Source organism: Strongylocentrotus purpuratus, unplaced genomic scaffold (genome assembly GCF_000002235.5).
Source record: "Strongylocentrotus purpuratus isolate Spur 01 unplaced genomic scaffold, Spur_5.0 spur5_scaffold_19, whole genome shotgun sequence".
In the NCBI taxonomy this organism is placed as follows: domain Eukaryota; kingdom Metazoa; phylum Echinodermata; class Echinoidea; order Camarodonta; family Strongylocentrotidae; genus Strongylocentrotus; species Strongylocentrotus purpuratus.
The window spans coordinates 5617560-5640324 of record NW_022145604.1 but is presented as its reverse complement, the minus strand read 5'-3'; the positions used below and the strand labels follow the sequence as shown (position 1 = coordinate 5640324).

The 22765-nt window shown below is 38.0% G+C and overlaps 1 protein-coding gene across 2 annotated transcripts in view; it reads left to right on the top strand.

Annotated features, from left to right (window-relative positions):
• Window positions 1–22765, top strand: part of LOC755000 (polypeptide N-acetylgalactosaminyltransferase 13) — a 58648-nt gene that overhangs the window by 4296 nt on the left and 31587 nt on the right. Inside the window, exons 1-4 of one of the 2 annotated variants that reach the window (XM_030990110.1) lie at window positions 2915–2997; window positions 3736–4095; window positions 16106–16277; window positions 19241–19407. In XM_030990110.1, coding sequence (XP_030845970.1) covers window positions 3882–4095; window positions 16106–16277; window positions 19241–19407 — 553 coding nt within the window. In that variant the 5' untranslated portion in view covers window positions 2915–2997; window positions 3736–3881. Of the gene's footprint in view, window positions 1–2914; window positions 2998–3735; window positions 4096–16105; window positions 16278–19240; window positions 19408–22765 lie in introns of those variants that run through there. The other variant, XM_030990111.1, reaches the window with a different exon arrangement.

The following is a 22765-nucleotide window of genomic DNA, read 5'->3' as shown; positions in this document are numbered from 1 at the left end:
GCTCCCCCACTGCAGTACTTGAGTGATACAGTACATGTAGGGTTTGGTGGCGTTTTGTGCTAGTACAGTGTTCATCATGTATCTTGTTTTGGAAATAAGCCATGTCTCTCTCTTTTGACATTGACCTAGATCCTATTACTCATAACATACAAGTAATACCTCGCAACTCCTAATGTACAACACATGCTAAAGGTCAATGAATTTAAGATGATGCCATTGATAATGAATGGCACCCTGACTACCCTCTTACAAAATGGAAAGGAAAAAATGTTGTTGAGTGTGGATGGCAGAATTAATTTACAGTCCACTGTATGGTTTGTTCTTATTAAATCTAAACATGTACTGTAGGTACATGAAAGCCTATGCTCTGCACTGATAAGGCCTGAATACAAAGTAAAATACATCTGTAAACATAGTAGGGAAGCCTACTCAGCATCAATGCTGCAATTATTATTACCCCTGAAATGCAAGGTACCCATTTACATGTGCACCTGGGTGAAGAGTGGGAAATGTGGATTAATGTCCTGCCAAGGGATGTGAGGATCGGGGTGGGATTTGAACTCCTAACTCTCGGATTTAGTCAAAATAGATGAACCACTAAACCACGGCACCTGCACAGATGTATATACTATGATTCTTTCTGTAATACCCCTGATAAAGATAGAGCTCTGTCTCCCTTGACTTTAGCACCTTCGGCTCAAGTGTGAATGGTTCATGTGCATGAGTTCATTTCTTGATGTCATCTGACTAATTGAGAAGACATGTTCACACGTAGGACTAGAGGTGATCGCACTCTGATCCAGGTTTAATAACACCTTTCAAGGCTCTCATTCATTGTGGAGATGGGTCGAGCGTGGTGGAACAGCCTGTTTACACTGCAGGAAATTTATACGAAACTCCTATAGAGAAACGTTGTGTAAAGAAGACCCAGCTGTGAAAATAAAAATGGTATTTTCTTACACAGTAAACTACTATTTGTACACAAACACCTAGCGAGGATGACGTTTAGCGTTTTTATTTTCGGTTTTTATCAATGACTGAAATTACCGCCTGGGACAGTTACCATCTGTGCACAGTACATTACATGTAGTATATCTCTGATGAGCGACAAACATGTACAAACATGTACAAACAAATATCTCACACTGCATATTAAAGTGCACAAAATCATCAATTCTTTCATTCACTCCTTTCATTAAATCATTTTTTTATTCCATTTATTCATTCTTTTATTCATTTGTTCCATTCATTCTTTAGATTCATTCACTTATTCATTCCTTCCTCCCTTTTTTCCTTTATTCATTCCTTGATCCATTCATTCATCCATCCATCTATTAATTCATTTATAAAAGGATCAAGGCTACATTGGATTTTTTTATAAGAGGCAACAAATAACAACCATTGTATAACAAACAAAAAAATTAATCGTTAAATCATGACCAGGGGGCCGTTTCTCGAAACCAACTCCATGACAGTCATATCTTTGTCGCCGACCTACGGAGATGTCATGAAGTGGATAAACCGTTTCACAAAGCCATGACAGACATGATATCGATATATCGCGATACTAGCAGCTCAAGAACATAGTCTTTGTCACGATCCATTTGATTTATGAAGAATAACCAAAAACAAGTTTGGGGGCTAAAATTGTTCAAAAAGAAATATATACATATAAATTCTCCTAAAATAAATAATAAATAGTATCATTATCATATTTACATCATTGAACGATTTGCATATTTCTGTAAAGATTCTTAAATTGAAGAAAAACCGGTGAGTGTTTTTTTTTTGACAGTCGAATCAAAAGTTAGTTGAAGGATACCGTAATGTAATAGTTTATCAATACGTACTTTTTTGTTTATTATGACGAGGAAGTTTGTTGAGCACTAGCACTAACAGTTTTGTTTTCATGGTAAGCAAATATACACAAGGCTACTCATGTCTAACCTGCACATTCTGATGAGGACATGTTTCCATGATTTTATTCATCTATTCATAATCTGTAACAGGATATAAGTTTATTACCTATGCAAAATTGCGTGTATCTTTTTGATAAAGACATGTATGTACAATCTAGATATCCCAAGGGGAATTTAAGACCGTTCAAACTTCAAACTTTTACCCCTTAACATTGTCAATAGGTCTCATAGTGACGTAGCTTAACACCCTCTACCAACTTCATTAGAAATACCCAGATAGAGAATATTCATCATCACAAATTCCACACCTAAACCAGGGCTTGAGACTTAACAGGTGCCCGGGTGATATGGGCGCCTAAAATCAAAGTTTGGACCCCCAAAATCTAAGTCTGGACATGTTGAAGTTTTTACGTAGGGCTCATGCTGTAAAAAGACAAATATGGACCCGCTTCCAAAAATGTTGTCTTGGAGCCTTGCCTAAACCTTGACTAAATGCTTTTCTATTTCATGCATGTTCAAAGACCTTTCCAAGTGGACCACCAGTTTCGCAGCGTGCAACATTTGTACACACATTAATGAGTCATCCCATTAATTCCATTGTTATACTTGTTAATAGTGAACTGTGACATCATACACATGGAAACTTTAGAGAGCTTGAATTGAATGAATGCTGCATTTGCCTAACTACATGTACTACACTGTAGGCAAGAACAATATTTATTTCCTTCTTAGTGAAGCACTCACATGAATGATTTTGATTACCCTCACTGCCTCGAGTTGAATCCGCTTGCAGTCATACAGGAACAATACACTTCTATAGTCTTACATACATGTAACTGTAAATGTATTGCTTATGTGCAGGTACAGGGTACATGTATTAAAGCCTATTGTGCAGGTATGATTTTAATTATAAAGAGAATAATTTATTGTGGTTCCATTTGTGCCAATAGAAGCAGACTGGTACCTGCACATATTGCAATCAAAACGATTCCTATTCATATTTGTGAAGGCTAATGTGTGGTGGGGTATGATACATGTAGGTCAGGTTGATTTTTGAGGTCAGTTTGGTGCATACAGAGTAAGGCTGTGCACAACAGGGTAATGAGGTACCCGAGTACTTGCCCAGGCTTACAAGCGAATACTCAAGTATTCGGATGCCATGTTTTTTAATAATTTTTGTGGATTTTTTTTGTGGATTTTTTGTGTGGATTTTTTGGATTTTTTTTTTGGATTTCTGATTTTTTTTTTGCCACCACCATACCACTGGAGCATTATGCCAGGTCCGTCGCCGAAAACGCATGCAATTTTACTTCGAGTTGCAGTTGAAGGCGCCGATTTAATGATAATAATAACAATAAAACAATGCTGTTTTAAAAACAAAGATGGTAGAATAATCCATTTTCCTCCAAGTCCAAACAGAAATCTGGACATTTGGTCCCAGTTTCTGAGTGGTGAGTTTGATAGTGCATGAGTTGGGAAACATTTTTACCGACGGTACCATGCCAGCGGCCGCCGCTCTCCCTGGCACGGGTAAGCGTAGGCCTGGACAGTGCCAGGTGACCGGGATTTTTTTTTTTTTTTTTTTTTTTTGCCGAATATTCAAGTAGGAGAAATCGTACTCGAGTAGTTGTCAACAGTACGGGTACAGCCCTAATACAGAGTAAGATTTGCTACTGAATATGTAATGTCTTTGCCTTTCCCAGTGTTGTATTAAAAAGGAAGCTCGAAGTACACTGTGTGTATTTGCATTGTTATTCTTGTCTAAATACCAGGATGATTCAATATTTATTGCTGTTGATTGCTCTCTTTAATCCAGATCCAATTGACGAGCAGACCGGATCATCCAAATACAGAAGTGGAACATGACCCGTTCATGACAACGAGCGAAACAACAACGTTGGTGATTTCATATTCCAAAGAAATAAGCCACTCGGAAGAGGCTTACAAGAACTACCTGTAAACATGTTGCCTAGAAGAAGACAATGTAAAATTATCATAGCCACATCGCTATTTTGGATCTTTGTGGACTTTGTCTTATTAATGTACTACACTGCGCCCTGCGTCGGACCTAAATGTCAACAGCCCACCAACGAGGATGGATCGGGCCCCATCAAGAGGATTATTGACAGAGCTAATAAGTGGATGAATGAATTACCAGAGGAGAGAAAACAAATGGGTAAGATATTGCTGGTCCAGTTGCAGAAGGGCCCTATACTGTACTGTACATGTACGTGTACCCATAAGAAGATCGGAGCGACACCCACGCACCTTTGATCGGTATCGTATCGGAAGATCGACCAAAAAAAATCTGCTGATTTTTTTTTTTTTTTTTTTTTTTTTAAATGACAAATTTTTTCAAGTTTTGGGCTATCAAATGCTCAAAAAATTTCATGGTTGGGATTATTTTGTCATTTGGAGTTGTTGTAGACCATGTTTGTTGATATTTAGTGCCTTTTCATGACTTTTAAATTAATAATATTGGTCTAAGAGCAGAGGCAAAACATGCGGGCCGCCATCTTGGTCCTTGGATTATAATGCATACCTACATTATAATTCAAGATGGCGGCCTGCATGTTTTGCCTCTGCTCTTAGACCAATATTATTAATTTCAAAGTCATGAAAAGGCACAAAATATCAACAAACATGGTCTACAACAACTCCAAATGACAAAATAATCCCAGCCATGAACTTTTTTTGAGCATTTGACAGCCAAAAACTTGAAAATTTTTGTCATTTTCGTCGGAAGAAGAAGAAAAGAGGGAAACGGGGGCGAAGGGCTCTTGCCCTCCCCCCGCCAAAAAAAAAAAAAAAAAAAAAAAATTGCAGATTTTTTTCCGATCATTTTAATTGATCAGCGATCGGAAATTTTTCCCCGATCACCCCTGATCGGATCGGTATTGGCGGCCGATCCGATGATCGTTTACAGGGTTACCTGATTGAGCTAAATATAGAATGTATTTAATCAATCTAAACAAATCTTTGTCTTGTATTCTGAAGGTAAACGGATAAAGAGTGTGTAGAAAATGTAGAGTAGAATGACAGAAAACCCTGGGTATAGGGCTTGCACGGAACCCAGGTCGGACTTTGGTTCAGTGTGCGCCCTATTCTATGCCAGTGTGTATGCATGCATCAAGTAGTCTACACAACAAGGCGTTTGCAATTCCCTGGGTGTGTGTTTGATTGCAATATACATGTATATCTCTTTGTTCAGTCAAACCTGTCTATAGCGACCGCCCAAGGGAAACCAGGGAATAATTTTCCTCAAATTTTTTGATTAGCAATTTCAGCTGATGTATAAATATTTCAAATGAAATTCTGTACATTTCTATGGAAGAAAACTGCTACACAAAAGATATTTTGTATAGCAGTCATGCAAAAATGCATAGCAAATTGCGATGCGATACCAGGAAAATTATTCCCTGGAAACACTAAAGTGGTCTTTGTAGACAGGTTTCTATAGTACAAGTTTCATTGAGAAACCATTTTCAAGGGAAACAAAAAATGTGGTCTTTGTAGGCAGGTGGTCACTAAAGCAGGTCTGACTTTAATAAAAATATTTGAAGCTCATAGCAGGGACGTGAATCAATCGGGAATCAAGCTGCTCTCCTTTGACCCCATGCTCCAAGCCGCCGAAAAGTTATGCGCTAATCTGCAACTGCTGACCAGGTCGTGAGATAAAAGAGCGCATGAATTTCAGGATTTAGAATTCCTACATCAGAAAATGGTATCGCAGCAACTGTTCGCTGTCCCTTTCAATGATTTATCATCCATTGTTGAATGTGTAAAGAGTAGAACAAGCGAACACAAACTTGTGTAATTTCATCCTTTTTTAACTTCAAAAATACAAAAAAACACGCAAAAACACGCATTAGCAAACTTAATGTTATTGAAGATTGTAAATCATGGATCAAATAACAGGACATTAAAACATGCACAACTTAGCGCATTTTCCTAAACTATTGAGTTTTTTTCAGGATGTCATTTTATTTTTACCAACTCTGGCACACAAATCATAGGAAGGACGGAGTTCTAAATTTGAAAATGTGTTTGATGCACTATTACCAATACAATCCCCATATAAAGTTTTTGATTTACACTGAAATTTTGCCGTTAATCTAATATTTTGTAATAAACGTAAAGCTGGTGCCTGGCTTCCGAAAGTCCCCGCAGTGGAAGCGCGGTGTGGCGCATGGAACTTCAAAGCCAAGTGGAATGTTACACATCCCATTGTTACGCTTTAGAACTCACGAATGCGTTGAATAAATTACAAGAGTTTCGCCGGCTTGATTTCAGTCCTTCTCTATCAAGTCCCTGCTCATAGTATATAGTAACATGGAACCCATTTCACCAATTTCTTGTCAGAACATAAATTAAAGGCTATTTTCTAGTACTTGAGAAATAAAAATGAAAGCTCTATAAATAGTGCATATCACTAACCTAAAGAAAGTTTCTACATGTACAGTATACATGTATGCGCTTTATAAAGAAAGGAGGGATACTGTACATGAACAGGTAGGGCAAAATAAGAAATGAACATTTACATACATGTACATGTATATGCCTGGTACCAGTACATGTCCTGTACATGTATACATGGGTACAAATATCAAATAATTAAATAATTTTCATGTGTATTATAAACCAAAGATATACATGTATATATCTTAGCACATAATAAGACTTAAATCAGCTCAAGTTCTATTGTGTTTTTTCATAATCATAAAAATTGCAACCGGGTAGTCACAAACAATACTACATTTCATAAAAATGCAAACACACTAGGGGATAGGATTTTAGAAGTCGTGAATTCTTGGTAATCAGTCACATTTTCGTACAACAGGAAGTTCTTTGTTACATGTGCTCCAGCAGAAAGAGAGAGAGAGAGAACGGGAGAGAGAGAGAGAGAGAGAGAGAGAGAGAGATGAAAATGAACCGCAACAGCATGCCATGCATGGATAAGAATGTACACATGAAACCATGCTACTAAAAATACTTGCTTTCTTTTTTGGGGAACACTTAACAACCAGAATCCTTTGTGACAGTAAACTTCTGCTACATGTAGTTGTCTGTAAACAGTCATTTTAACAGCAAAAAATTGTCATGAATTGCAAGTATTAAAAGTACATTCATAATAGTGCTGTGTCGATTGTGATTCATTTGTTCTTGAAAAAAAAAAATGGAATGTAATATATTGATACAACAGGTACATTTGTACGTCTGTGTCAAGCACAATTGCTATCCATTTACACATTTTTTTTTTTTAATTTGCCTTTTTAATGCATCATATCTGAATGAGCCTTTAGAGAGCGATCGAGCGTACATGTAGACCCACACAAATTGAGTTATAAACATGTACCGTAGGTTTACATCAATGCAGGCTGTGACTTCGGTAGTTATGGCCCGCCTGCAGTGGGACTGGCAGACCATGGCAACCACCTCATTGACTTGATTTGATTTACAAAGTGAAGGTCAGTGAGTGTAGAAATAGAAGCGGAGCAATGAAGCATTGTAATCAGCCATGTACTGTATATTCAGGAGCTGTGGGTGACTTTACTCTGAAAAGCTTTGAAATACAGTAGGCCTAAAAGATTAACAAAGTGCTCTGGTGGTACGATGGCTCAGTGGTAGAGAGCTGTGGTCTCGTGACTGAGAGATTCCTGGTTCATAACCACGTCGATATGAATGCTAGATGTATATGTACATGTACATGTCTAGTAGTACCCTTTGGTAATGTATTCATAATCATCATTACCAAATACCAAGTCCCTTGGACAGAACTTGAACTAAACCGTCCGTTCCCTGGTGGCTTACTTACAAGCAAATTTGTTCTATTTTGTAGGTAAAAACTAATCATCAGTCACAATACCTATGACAAGAAGAAGATTATTAAACACCAATGACAATGAAAAGAAATCTCCTCCCCCAAAGAAAGAGGTCTTGTGAATTACTTTATTTATTCATATTCGTTTTACCTCTTACCAGCTCATTAATAACTGATAAAGTGATGAGAGATACAGCATGTCCATAATGTGTTAAGGATGGTTTTACAGGTCATAAAATATACAGCTGTGTACAGAGTACAGACTATTATAGTATTATTATCAACAGTAAGAGTCGAAGAAATATTAATTAGGGCAGATATTTAGGTGATGGTAACAGCTGTGTATATAATAGTGTAGCGGAAATTTTTAAAAAATGCTGGAATGTAGGTCACAAGGGTAGTATGCACTCTGCAGAAACAGACTCTAATTAATTAGACACTGAATTCTGAAGCCTTGAGCCAGGGAAAAAAATACACTGGGGCTCGGGCGAATGTGCCCCGAAATGCCCAAAAGAGCCCCTAAAAGTCAGATGCCTCACCCCACCCTCATTTTTCAAGATTTTTTTTTCTTCACTCTTTTCATTTCATTGTGAAAATAAATTAGAAAGGGAAATCCCCTTTTACTTACATGGGATCTGTTCATGACATTCATTTAGGATGAAAATTCGCTACCGGTGCTCAACTTACTCCGGATTTGTTTTCTTACCCTGAAGAATTATTATTTGTAGTTGCCCTTGGCGATTGAGCAATCTCTGTTGTTCAACCCTTTGGTATTAAAGCGCATTAATCGAGATACTGGAGAAGGAGGGAAAAACCGCCTCGGTCCAGTAAAGTTTATTTACCCAAAGAAATCAATACAATCAATATTTGGCACAGCGTTTCAGGAAGAACCCATGGCTGCCTGTCACCCATATACACTACTGCCTAAAGGTTTTGGCAGCGGGCTGACCCGATGCCCGAAGCGCGTAGTTGGAGAAACGATGTTCGGGTCGCGCCCGATGTTCGAGTCGCGCCCGAAATCTGCCCGAAATCAGCCCGAAATCAGCCCGAAATCTGCCCGAAATCTGCCCGGTACTATATTCGCCTTGAAATGATGCGCGTGCTGAAGTCGTGCGTTTTTAAGACTCGCACGCGACGAGACCCGATGACGTCACGTTGAAAAGTCAAATTGGTCGAGAAGAGCGATTCAACTGCAGATCAATTTGCCTATACAATTTGCGTGTTAAAATATGAATCGCACCGCACGAAAATTATACACAAATACACGTAGAGTGTATGGGAGAGTCGAGTGTATGTTAGGAAAGACGCTCACTAATTTGTTTTGGTGTTCACCAACTCTCACAGCAATATGAGTAAGGCAGCCTAAAGTCTAGTCTAGACACCCTGATTTAGATCTAAGAGTGGATGATCACCGTATGCTTTAGATATTTTTCTGCCAAACATCTTCGAGGAGCTAGGCCCAGGGTCCATGAAGTTAGCAGTCGCTAGCCGGACGGCAACGGGGACGGCAAACGCTAGCATAGATCTACCGTACCACATCGTCATGCCTAGCCTAGGCTCTAGCCTAAACTTAATAAAATGGCTCAATTGAGCATTCATCAGACTAATGATATGAACAATTTGGTCTCACCTTACATTATGCCAATGACACATCAGTCCCTGTTTCCATATTTTAATTCCAAGGATTAAGATATACTTTCTTTGCAACAGCTAAGTCATAATTAATACTAATAGTGCTTCATTGTGTAGCCTGTAGGCATAGCCTATGCTAATAACACTATGCATGCTGGATCTAGATTTTGGACGCACGTGGTACGCGAAGCTTACGTAGATATCTAGGTCAACTTAGGACCTATGCTCGCGCTGCTTGCATCACGTTCGTGACCTTAAAAAAAAAAGGAAGGCGAGGAAAAAGAAGAAAGGAAATATGTAGAAGGAGGGGAGGGGGGGGGGGAAGAAAAGGAAGGAGAAGAAAAGAAGAAGAGTAGATGAAAAGCAGAGGGGGCGGGGGAGAAGAAAATGAAGAAGAGTAGATGAAGAAGCAGAGGGAATTGGGGAAGGAAACAAAGGAAGGAGAGGAAAAAAAAGAAGGGGGAAGAAAAGGAAGGAGAAGAAAAGGAAGGAGAAGAAAAAGAAGAAGGGGAGATGAAGAAGCAGGGGGAGAAAACGAAGGAGAAGAAAAAGATGAAGAGTAGATGAAAAGCAGAGGGGGCGGGGAGAAGAAAATGAAGAAGCAGAGGGGATTGGGGAAGAAAAAAAGGAAGGGGATATAAAGAAGCAGAGGGGGGGGGGGGGAGAAGAATAGATGAAGAAGCAAAGGGGTGAGGGTAAAGAAAAAGAAGAAGAGTAGATGAAGAAGCAGAGGGGATTGGGGAAGAAAACAAAGGAAGGAGAGGAAAAAGAAGAAGGGGAGATAAACAAGCAGAGGGGGGGGGGGGGGGAGAAGAGTAGGTGAAGAAGCAGAGGGGCGGGGCCGGGGGGTGGAAGAAAAAGAAGAAGTGGCTATGAAGAAGCAGAGGGGTGGGGGAAGAAAAAAAAGGAAGGAGAGGAATAAGAAGAAGGGGAAGAGGAATAAGAAGAAGGGGGAGAAGAAAAGGAAGGAGAAGAAAAAGAAGACAATCTAACTAAAAATAAGAACAAACATAGACACACGAAACAAGCAGAGAACTTATTAATCAATTCCAAATTTAATTTGTTCACCAATGAATTGAATGTTTGAATGAGGAGAGCTAGCGTAGCGTATATTTCGTATTATGTTAAAAGTGTTTCTAAACAAAGGGTACTTTGGAGACAAGGTGTCTGGCAACATGCGTTTATCTCAAAAGTTATTTATAAACAGATCATGTTTGCGCGGTAAGATCACGTGATCTTAGTAGTGATGATTGAACCTTCGAGAGAGAGAGAGAGAGAGAGAGAGAGAGTGCAGTTCTGCCCTGAAAACTAAGCGTATGCATTTGTTCGAATCTTTCTCATCATCTTTTCTGTTTTTGCAATTCTTTGTTCCACTCTCTCTCCCTCTCTCTCTCTCTCTCTATGCTTGTATATTCCCTTCTCTTGTTCATTACGGTTCTAGTTCTAGGAGAATTACCCTTGGGCAATCACCCCGGCCAATTACTCCCCCCCCCCCCCCCCCCCCCCCCCCCCCCCCCCCCCCCCCCCGTGGACATTTACATTTCCCTGGAAATTACCCCATTCCACAATCACCCCCTTGTTTAATCCCATGTTTTTCTTTCTATCAATCATGTATTTTCGATTATCATTTTTTCTTTCCATACGTAGATCTATATGAAGCAATTATTAATCATTCTTCTGGTTTCCTTCGTAAATGTGTTCACTTTATGTATTTCTTAGATTTTTTCAATCATTTTCTATTTTTTCCTCAATCCTCAAGTATTTCTTTGTTATTTCCTTATGTATTACTCGTTTTTCGAATTTTTATTTCCATCTATAACGTATTTTCATTGTTTATCGCCATGCTATCTTGTGTGTGTATTTTTGTGAAGTGGGGGGGGGGGGGGGCTGGAGTTTCTCTACATCATCATTTTTTATAATCGCCATCAATACATACAGTCAGCATTTTCATCATCGTCCATCAATATCATCACCATCATCATCACTACGGTCACCATCGATAAATCGGTATCATCAGAACAACTCAACATCTCTTCAGTGACTGGGCAATAACTTTCCTTTTCCACACAAAGCGGTTCCCTTTAGAAATTTGATTTGTTTACTAAAGCTTTGTTTCGTGAAGTTGCCCTCTCACTTCAGACATGCATGCCGCTGCGGTTTGTAGAAAGAACAGAAAAGGCGTAAACATTGCGTAACATGCACTTTCTCTGTCATCATGATGGTTCGTAGTAGGTCCATGCTGAAGGCTGGTGGAATTTGACAGGGGCCACGCGAGCGGCCACAGAATATTCATAAAACAATAATTTAAATGTAAATAACTATGCATCATGAGCCACTCGTGTTTTCTTAAGAACCCCTTTAAAAATTGTGTTGCTCTTTACTCGAATATCGCAACCCTGAATCGCATTTGATTCCACATTTGGCGTCAATTGTGCGAGCACGAGCATACAGCCAGTAGTTAACTAGCCTAGCCTCGTGGTTGCTGCTTTCCCTAACGTCCGCAATGAAGGCACATCTTTTTTCCGTCAGCAAAATATCGAAAGTCGGGAGTGCGCCTTAAATAGTCAGGAACAGGATATTTGAGTCCTCAAATGCTACTTTTTAGTGGTTTTCAAAAATCTCTGTGTCTCAACATGAATTACATAATGCCAATAAAGAATAGGATCTACTATTTGAAGTTAAACTACGTTCCTAATTTGAAAGGAAGAGAGGGTTTTTTTCAGTTTGTTTTCAGTCTCGATAAATTATGCCCTGTCACAAGGCACTTTGCCGGCCGAAGCTCTACCGTGTCTTCAGCTCACTCACCTGTATGATGCAGTATGATAACGAATCACCACACGAAAACTAGCCTGTCCACATTTCTGTTTGGACTCGGAGGAAAATTCTGTCATCTTTAGTTTTAAAAACAACATTGTTACTGGGTCTAACTCAGTTCACAAGCACTTCAACCGTGCCTCGTAATAAAATGAAAGTATTTTTTAACACTGTCACTGAAATAAGAGCCGATCTGATGTTAACAAAAATACCAATGTTGGCTTTTTTTTGGTGGCTTTTTGTTAACCAGATCAGATCGCGTCTTATTTCAGTGTTCGAAAAATACTTTCACTTTTCATTATACGAGGCACAGTTGAAGTGCTTGTGAATTAAGTTAGACCAAGGTCTAGTAACAACTAACAATGTTTGTTTTTTTAACTAAAGATGACAGATTTTTTTTTCCAGATTTTTTTTTTTTCTGATTTTTTTTTTTTTTTTTTTTTTTGGGGGGGGGGGATCTTCGAAATAGGGGTGCGCCTTATAGTTTTGTGATTTGCTTTCTAGTATTGCGATGATGTATAGTTGTACGCTTAAAATTAAGACATGTTCATCATTGAAAATGGTCATGGAAATTTACATTATCCTGCTCTGGAAAGTCATGAAAAGTCATGGAATTTTTAAAATGTGTAAGTGTACGAACCCTGAAGTAAGTCTTTATAATTATTTGGATGTTTTGATATTTTCGGTTGATTCCAGATGAAGAAAAGCAAAGGCAAACTGTTCGCCAGATTCCGGTAAAAATCGCCAGTCAATCCCCCTTTGCGTGTGAAGCAAGGGTTACCGGATGCGTGTGGGTCACCTCCCTGGTTTTATCAAAGCATTTATCCTCGTACCAGACGGTTAATTTTGTCTATTTTGTAATTAGCCGCCTGGAGAAGAAAAAAATCTGCGGTAGTCCGCAATTGACAAAAAAAGTTAGGCGACAACTGTACCAAAATAAGTGATAATACTTCAACACTAAATACTTAAATTGTAAATTGATTTAATTTTTAGCTATGTCCTTCCATCGTGTTTATTTTAACTTGGACAAAATGACATGAGTTCGAGAACGCCGACTCGTCAGACGTTCACTGCATGTTAATTAAATCTGTTTAATGGTTGTTTTCTTGACAAAAACATCGAGTTAGAGTGACTATTGTGACGTTTGGAGATAACCATTATGACATCACAAAGCCGCGTAGCACTAGCATTCCACGCAGATGCGCATTTTTTTCACAGACATTGCGCGCAAAGCAACGGCGCATAGCAACAAAGTAAACAAAGCAGTTCGAAGTTCGGGAACTTCCCGAAGTTCGGGCGCTCCCCCAAATTCCGCGCGTGCGTTCAATTCAGCTGCCCGAAAGCTGCCCGAAATCTGCCCGAAATCTGCCCGAAATCTGCCCGAAATCTGCCCGAACTTGCTCACATTTTTGGCAATTGACACTCAAAAAAAATACGCGACCCGCGAGTAGCTTGCCCGCGCCCGCAGCCCGCTGCCAAAACCTTTAGGCAGTAGTGTAGCTGACCCCATAGGGAAATTGTAAAGATGCAGGATTTATTTTCTTAGTGGATAAAAGAATTCTAGAATATCACAAATTTATTTGTAACTGGCAATACACTTGTTTAATTTTCATGTCAAAAGCAGAAGGTATCATCAATTTTATTTCAATGTTTAAATGTGAATTGTTATTTGTCCCAAAGTGATATAAACGTACCTGTACATGTAAATGTGAAATTAAATTTGATTTCACTTTTGAATATGCAATAGAAATGAAAAGAATGGTCAATTGATTTTAAAGGCCAGGGCAATGTTAAAGGTAAAAGATCAGTTTTGGAAACGCCCCTTCTCTAAAAAATCAAATGGAAGCTCTTATTACCAATCATGTGAGAGAATATGTTTTGACTAGTATGTGATGATACAAATTTTGCTGAGAAAACGCCTACTAATTGATATAATTGGTAAATTATCATATCTATTTGGACCTGATGGATATCGGGCACGTATCCCGTAGTCCCATATACATCTTTCTGTGTACAGTGCTTGATACTTGATACTTGATGAGGTAATCCCTGAAGCAGCTTTTCCAAGCTATACTGGGATGGGATGTGTTGTGACAGTAACTTTGTAACTTTACCAGGACTGGGCCAAATTTCTTATCATTTTGATGATTCCAGAACCTTGCAGTACACACCAATACTATACTGTAGATGATCAAACTTTTCTGATAGATTGCACAACGTTTTTTTCACAATGCAATCGCATGACCATAAGTGATCTTTATCTTTAATTTTGAAGAAAAAAGAGGAAAGCTTTAAGATTCTGTATGCTATTTCAAAGCAGATGAATTGAAGAGAATCAATTATGGAAGGAAAAAAAAAAGTTTTTTTAGGGGTCTACATGTACATGTACATTGTACATGTATGCTGCTATACTAAATTTAGAATATCAGCTTGAGTGTTTTGGTTAATATCATTCCGCTTTCAACTGAAAATTGTCCTTGTAGAGTTGTTTCAAGGTACATTGGGTGAATCTTCATTCTTCTATTTTCTGACAATAATACTGTTTTTAGATTGCTACCCTCAAGTCAAAATATTCTTGCCTTTAAATTATACGCATCGTCATGAATTCTTTATATTTTCCTACAATTATATGATAATTTGATAATTGGTCTTCTGTAAAAACTAAAAACAATATGTTCTCACTTGACTGTAAGCATCCGCAGGCATTATTTATACACTTCTGTTTTCTAACAGTGCTATTTTGGGATTAATTGGTGCCCTGTATAAACTTGTTTTTGCTTTTATAATTGTACACATCTTCATTTCGGGGGCAAACTCGCCCCGAGCCCCCTTGTATTTTTTCCTCCTGCCTCTTCATGCATTTCGTACCCTAACTAAACTAAAATTGTGTTCGGTTGGTTGTACATGTACGCTTGTGTTCATGCATTATTTAAAAGCTTCTTTGTATTGCCGAGCAATCAAAAATCAATGTATAGACTCCAGTGCTCAATGGCTTGTGGGAGAAGAGATACATGATGGCAATTTACGCAAGTACACAGACCGGTTACCATGGTAATGGATTAAGCATTCATGAAGGGTTTAGCTACATCACGTCTCTATCAAGACCACAGCTGTGCTATTACCAAAGACATAAATTTTCTGTGATGCGAGCACAGGACATGGAAGCTCTTAATTTAAATGGGAGGTTTTATTGAGTAAATAATTAATAGTGATCAAGCATTATTTTGAGGTTCAACATTGTTCAAATGAGATTTGTACAAATTTGAACTCGAAGGAATGTTCTTATTAAAACGGCACTAGCAATGAAACTCCTGCACAATTTTGTAGTACAATCAAACCTGCTTTTATTGACTACCTACATGTAGATAGACAGCCCACCTGTAATACATACATGTCCCACCTGTCTGTAAAGCCCACATTTTCTGTTTCCCTTGGATAGAGAGTTGCATTGAAATGTGTATTATCAAAATGAACCTGTACATAAAGGCCAGCTGCCTATAAATATAAAGACAGTATTTCTTGTCTCCTTTGAGTGGTCTTTATATACAGGTTTTACTGGATTATGAGGACTCACAATACCACTGTAATATTTGAAAAATGCAGACACACTGTACCGGTAGGGTAGTCCGGTAATTTCCATTTGTAGATTTTTAAACAAAAACTTCTTAATATTGAATAACTATTCCTGGGAGGAGAAATGGGATTAAATCATCGATTATAAAATCATTGCCACTGTCAGTTGCATTTCTTATTATCCGTTATAATATTTAGTTTTAATTGTTTTTACAAATCTTGTTCCATTTTTATTGGTGAAGGATATTATCCTTATGGACTCCGACTGATATGATATTTCATAATTCTTTGAATGAGATATTAGAATACGCTTATTAACTGATTTTCTCCCTATTTCTTCTTTCAGAGATACCAAAGCCTGTAAATTTAGATGGCCCGGGCGAGATGGGCAAACCCGTTATTATAGAACCGGAGGGGAAAGCGGAGTCTGAGCGGTTATGGCCCATCAATGAATTCAACTTGATGGCCAGCGATAGGATAGCACTCAACAGATCATTGCCTGATGTTAGGCCCAGAGGGTAAGAAAGTCATTCACACCAGAGGAAAACTTAAAGGCCCACTGTACTACTTGTAGCTACTTGCTCCCTCTATATAGAAAACAATGCCTAATCGGTGACCATTGGTCCCCCATGATCCTCTTTTTCTTATGTAAATTTAGAGCTGAATTGATGAGATAGCCACCTGTCAGTGACCACCCTGGGTGGTCTAATCCCTCCTAGCCAAACTAGTACAGACAGCCTTTAATTTTTTTTTTTTTTTTTAAATGCAAAAAATCATACATTTACGAGAGAGGGTTGTTCACAAGGTATGAATATAACGGAACGTCATACACAGATAAATTCTTTTGGGAGATGGTCAGTTATAGCATATCCATGCATTCAATTTGATGGCCAGTGATAGAATAGTACTCAACAGATCATTACCTGATATTAGGCCCAGAGTCCATTGTAAGTTTGCTCTGGGGTCTTTAAAGGGATCCGGTAACTTTGTCTCAGATTCTGAAATAAAATTCTGGATTTAGCTCATGATGCAATGATAATTATAAACCTTTAGGTCAGTCAGGAACCCCATGACTTTTACAAGCCGATCGCCTGTCCGATTATCAAGATATTTATGATTGGTATTACAAATTTTGAAAACCGTTCGCCTGACGGTTTTCATAACACTACAGTCTATTGGGGAAAACGAGTATGGTATAACCGGTCACTCAAAGATTTTTACTTTTTTCATGCACTTCTTGATCATTTTGAAGCGCGATTTTTTTAGGGCTTCAACGTTACACCATATCACAGACACTGATAACATGTAGGACCGTGTATCTCAGATTTAACATTGTTAAACGATCCCTTTAACACTAGAAGATGTTTATACAGATAACAAAACCAGATTCTTTATACAAAATTTGTTCAAAATAATGGTCAAGCCGTTTCGCGGTTTGAATTTTTGTTGGTTAAGGAATTTCAGACAAGAAAAAAATCATGTATTTCTGTATACACTGTACATGTAAATGTACAGTAGCTACATTTTGCTTTAATATCTGAAAGGGTGTTTGAAGCGATTTTTGAATGATGACAGAGAGATTGCACTGGCAGGTGGGTAGAGTGATTAGGCTTAATTCTTCCTTGCGGACATATCATATCTATTTATAAGCACCCTGCAACACAACAATGCCAAGAGACCACTTAATTACAAAATTTGCATCAGGGTTTTGTCGCTTGTTTAGGTAGTTGAAACCATACATGTATGTACATGTATTTGTATGATAGTAGAAAGATGTACAAGGACACAAGTTTGGATGAAACTAAATGAATTTCAGAGAAAAGACATTTCTTATCTTTAACCTTTCTGGATCATATCAATATCCGTAGGCCTTTAAATTACAACATTTGCGTAATGTTTGTTGCCTGTGCCTTCAATGATGAGTGCTTTATTGAATAGACACACTGCTCGATACTAGACACAAATAGGGGACAGCCATTGCCTAAAGAAAAAGTGTTGAATTACAAAGTAATTCCGAAGACCAAGAGGCAAAAGACAAAATTAATCAAGATTGAAACCCTGGTAGTAGATCTCAGACAGCCAAATTTTGTTAAAATGGAATTGGGCTATGGTGAATATTCAATTTCTCATTCGACACTTTTTTTTTTGGGGGGGGGGGGGGGGGGAGGTTGAATGATAGATGATGACTAGTCTGCTAGTACAGACCCTAATTTAACACTACCACAATTCCTAAAAGCCTTTTGCAGAGCCTAGCTCTGTCAATCTCTGGCCGTGTCTAGTAGAGCAGTTAAAGTACAGAGCCCAAAGATGCGCTATTCCCTCTGCATAGTCTCGCAGCGCAGACAGTGTTTATACAGGACAACTGACAATTTGGGTTTGTGCCTGTTAGCTTAATGATACCCTTTCAGAGCATCCCTCTCTACTGCAAATGTTTGTGAAACCTGCAGCCATATGTGAACCTCTCTTGATCCCAGGTCGTTAGGTGTGCGCCATGATGCACATTCATTTCAGCCCCAATTTGCGAGTCCATCGTTATCATTGGTAAGACGATGGGTCGGGCGGCTGACAAATTACTCGACCCAGATACATGAACTCTCCCAAACGACCACATATTATTCACCTTCGTTCCTCGATTGTATGCATTCTGGCAATTTCTTCTGTGACTATCCCGTGTGATGCAGTTTATGTACTAACCAAATTAACAAAATTTAAGATGCTGGATTTCAGTAACTAAAGTTTCATGAGGTGTTTCAGAATTTATATTCGATGTTGACTTCTGGTACAGAAATTCACTTAAAGAGAAAATAGCTTAAATCAATTCTGGGATGTTTTTCCTTTAGTACAGTACATAATGTAGATGTTTAGACCAGCAAAGAAGTTAAAGGCCCACTGCACTACTTGAAGCTACTTGCGCCCTCTATATAACAAACAATGCCTAATCGGAGACCATTGGTCCCCCATGATCCTCTTTTTCCTATGTTAACTGAGAGCTGAGTTGATGAGATAACCACCTGTCCAGTGACCTTGCAGGGCGGTGTAATCCTCCTGTAAACTATGGCAGATAAGCTTTAATAGAAAATCGCCATAGTCTTGTGTACAACAAATGTAATGGAAAACAAATTGTATGAGACTCTCTGTTGATTGTTGAGCAGTATTCCCTTGGAATTTTCTTTAAACTAATATTTACTCGGTTATTAAGCATTTTCTGCCACAATAGTTAAAATGCAGATACAATTTCTACATTGTATGTAGTTTTTAACACTTACGGGGATAAAAGTTTTCCTTGATTCTGAGAATCTGGTTTCTGTCATCATCAATGAAAGCTTATTTTAATAATCTTCCTGGCACATACAGTACATTGTACACGTACATGTATGTGCAACCACTAAATACAACTGTTTTCTGTACATGTTTGCATCTAAAAATCTCCCAAAACATTTTTTTTTTTACATGTATTTCTTTGTTTCTTGTGTTGTTGCAGTTGTGCCAACAAAGTTTATCCCAAGAAACTTCCAACCACCAGTGTTATTTTGGTGTACCACAACGAAGCGAGGAGCACCCTCCTGCGGAACGTTCATAGTATCATCAACCGATCACCTCACGACCTCCTAGCGGAGATCATCCTGGTTGACGATGCCAGCGATCAAGGTAGGCATGACGAATACGATACAATCATCAACTCCTAATATGGGGGGCATAGTTACAATTATATACCTCTCTTTTAGAAATCTAGCCATCTGATTGGTCGAAATTGCAGTCGTGATTTTAGCCATTCCCTTAAAGAGATGAACAATGCCAGTAATGGTCAATAGTTCATGAGTGATATTCCCGCAAGATACTGGGTACCAGGAAAATAGTTGCGATAAAACTTAGTTTGTGCGGAGTGCGGCTACCGTACAGTTTCTTGTGCGTTAAATTTGGTCACTACAAACAAAGCGCAGATGACCGCCGGTCTCGATTGTAATGATATAATGACGAGATGACGCTATATGGAGATAAACCTGCTCTTTCATATGACACCTCATTTTTTGAGTATCACCTTCAGGATCACAAGCAATAGAGGTTTGAATCTCGATTTGGAAATAAATGCATTTAATATGAATTTGCATGATCGCGCAATACACATACCGGTAGACTGCATAGGGATTTATGCGTGCGATCTCAATGGGAAGGATTTTTGCACACAAAATCTAGTGCACGATCAGACACCCTAAGATTAGTTCTACCTGCAAGTTGTCAACACAGACCTCGATAGCGTAAACAAACTGGATTACCATGATTAGTACATCGCACATGTATTCTATGACCTTTTTTTTTACAGTATATAAAAGATATAATGACTGCTGTAATATTCAAGGAATAGTTGTTTTATGGGCTCTCAGGGATGTTGCATCCCCTTGAGCCTATAAAGCAACTATAGCCTGCAATTTCCCAAATAGCGGGCTATTTTGGAAACAAGACCAATATTTCTTGGGATATTTTCTCAACCAAGTAGCTCCGCTAATTGCATCTGCGGGCTGATTAGGAAGCAAATTAGCTGGTTAATTTGAGATCGGGCTAAAAAAAAAATCAAAATAGCTGGTTATTTTGCAACTTCTAATGAAGACAGGTTTTGTGGTTAGTTTTGTTTTTGAATGGAACTCCTTCTTGTCCATTGGTGGACTGTGACCGTGTTTTGTATGTATTGGGTTGGGAGTTTCTCTTTCGTTTATACAGTATGCATACACATGCGAGCATGGACAATGAGAAGTTGTCAGTTATATGATTTGTTCATTCTACCTGTGAAGGTACCTTTCATGAGAGGGGGAAAAAATGTACAGCTAGAATATAAAAGATCATCCCTGATTCATCTGTCATTCTATGGGTTAATGGCTATGGAAAATGAATGAAATACAAATTAAACATACAATAGGTTTTTGATGACGTCACACTTCACCACTCTATGCCCTTGATTAAAAAGACGAGGAAATTGGAAAGAATTGTTTGTTTCGCTCTGGCTATATTTGCATTGGAAGCTCAGAAATTGATTTTTCTCTGGCCGGCAATTAAACACATGGCGCTATTGTGCTCCAGCTGTGCTACTTGTTTATTTTCATTCACACGTGTTACCATCAGTTGCTAATTGAAATATAATATATTACATTTTCTTCAATTCAATCACAGGATCACTGATCCAATTGATTTTTCCCTCTCAACATCTCAAGCTAGGAAATCACTTACAAATAGCTTACTTATGTATGTTCTTCTACAATTAAGGACAATTTAGCAACCACCTGTGTAGAAAGACACCTGCGTACAAAGAACACATAATTTGTTTCATGGGAAATCTATTTGTATACATTGTACACAATGTAAACCTGTTGACCATGTACAGTTTAAAGACCACCTGCCCACAATCACCACATTTTTGTTGTCTCACTGTAGTTAAATTCATGTTTGATTTTGTTTTAAATTGAATGCAACCAGAAGATACTCATCTTCATGTACGTTACATGTGATTAAGGATAATTATATTGTTTTAAAAATGTTGTTTCTTTTATTAGCTTTTATATCAGTGTAATAGATGAATACAGTAAATGCTTTTAGAACCACTTTTAATTATCCTAAAAATCTATTAAGTGCAGAGATAAAATGTAGCTGCAACTCCCTGCAAGTGGTATCCTTTGAGATGGAACAAAACATTACAAAAGTCAAACAGAGTGCAGGCACTCTTTTCCGTAGCGTACACGTTGTTTCCATAGTGATATGCGTTTCCAGCAAATTTTTAATAGCTCTGTGCAATTTTATTGATCTCTGAAAAACAATAGTTGATGAATATAAATACTTAGGAGTAAACATGTTTTTGTTGTGCGACAAAGTGTTGTAAATGGCATCAATGATTTCAGATGAGGAAACAAATTACAACAAGATATAAACAAAAATTACATTTATTATATTATTGTGGAGGGAGCCAACAGGAAAACAGTAGAATACTCTTGAATGTGTCGGCCCCTAATATCAAATACAACAATTTAATTTTACTTAAAGTGATGGAACTCCAAATATACATGTAGCTCTAGTGAACATCCTTTTTTACACTGGCAGATCATACATTTTTCTATCCATGTGCAGGGATTGATATTTTAGACTTGGGTATCCTAAAGAGCTCTACGCGTAAGGCTGATCTAGGTTAAGCAGACTAAATCTGAGGAACCGAGATAGTCTGTATCTGATTTCAGGATTATCAGTCCTCTGCTGATTACATTAACCTATTGAATTCACTTTCATTTTCATCAAATGGGGGCCTGCATATAGTATGTACATGTTTGTGCCGTTTATATAATTACTGTACATGGAAGAACCAAGGTGGTGATGTGCTTGAAAAGTGTGGAAGAGTTTTTATCAACTAGTTTCCATGACTTATGGATGGGTTTGATACTAACATTCAAATTTATGGATGTTGTTTTTCCTGGCGACCTAGTGACGAGGTATTCCATTAACCTGTTATTAAATGAATGGACTAAAATACTTGGAATCAAGTCTGCTCATATATTATTTTGTGCTATGTCAGGCATGCCTTCAGATTGTCAAAAATAACTTTTGTATAAAAAGTATGCATATCATTTTAATATGATAGTAAACGTTATATTACATCAAGGAAGGCCTCCCCATTTTTATTTTTTAAGGGGGTATGAATTTAAAATTTAAAGGAGGGGTGGGGTGGGGGCTATTTTTTTTTTTTTTTTTTTTTTTTTTTGGTGGGGGCTGAACTACATTTGTACATGCCACTGTAAGTATCAAGCCATGATGTACACTCAAGGTCTACTACTGTATGTAGATTTGGAAAATTAATGACAAGTAAATTTCACATTAATGAAATACATGTAAGTACATAATGTTGCCCCCCAACAAAAAAAAAGGGGGGAAAAAAGAAAAAAAGAAAAAAGAAGACTTAAGTTAATATGCATCAAGCAGGCAAATAAATAAAAGAAAACAAGGTCCAAACAAATTCACATAAAAAAGGCTG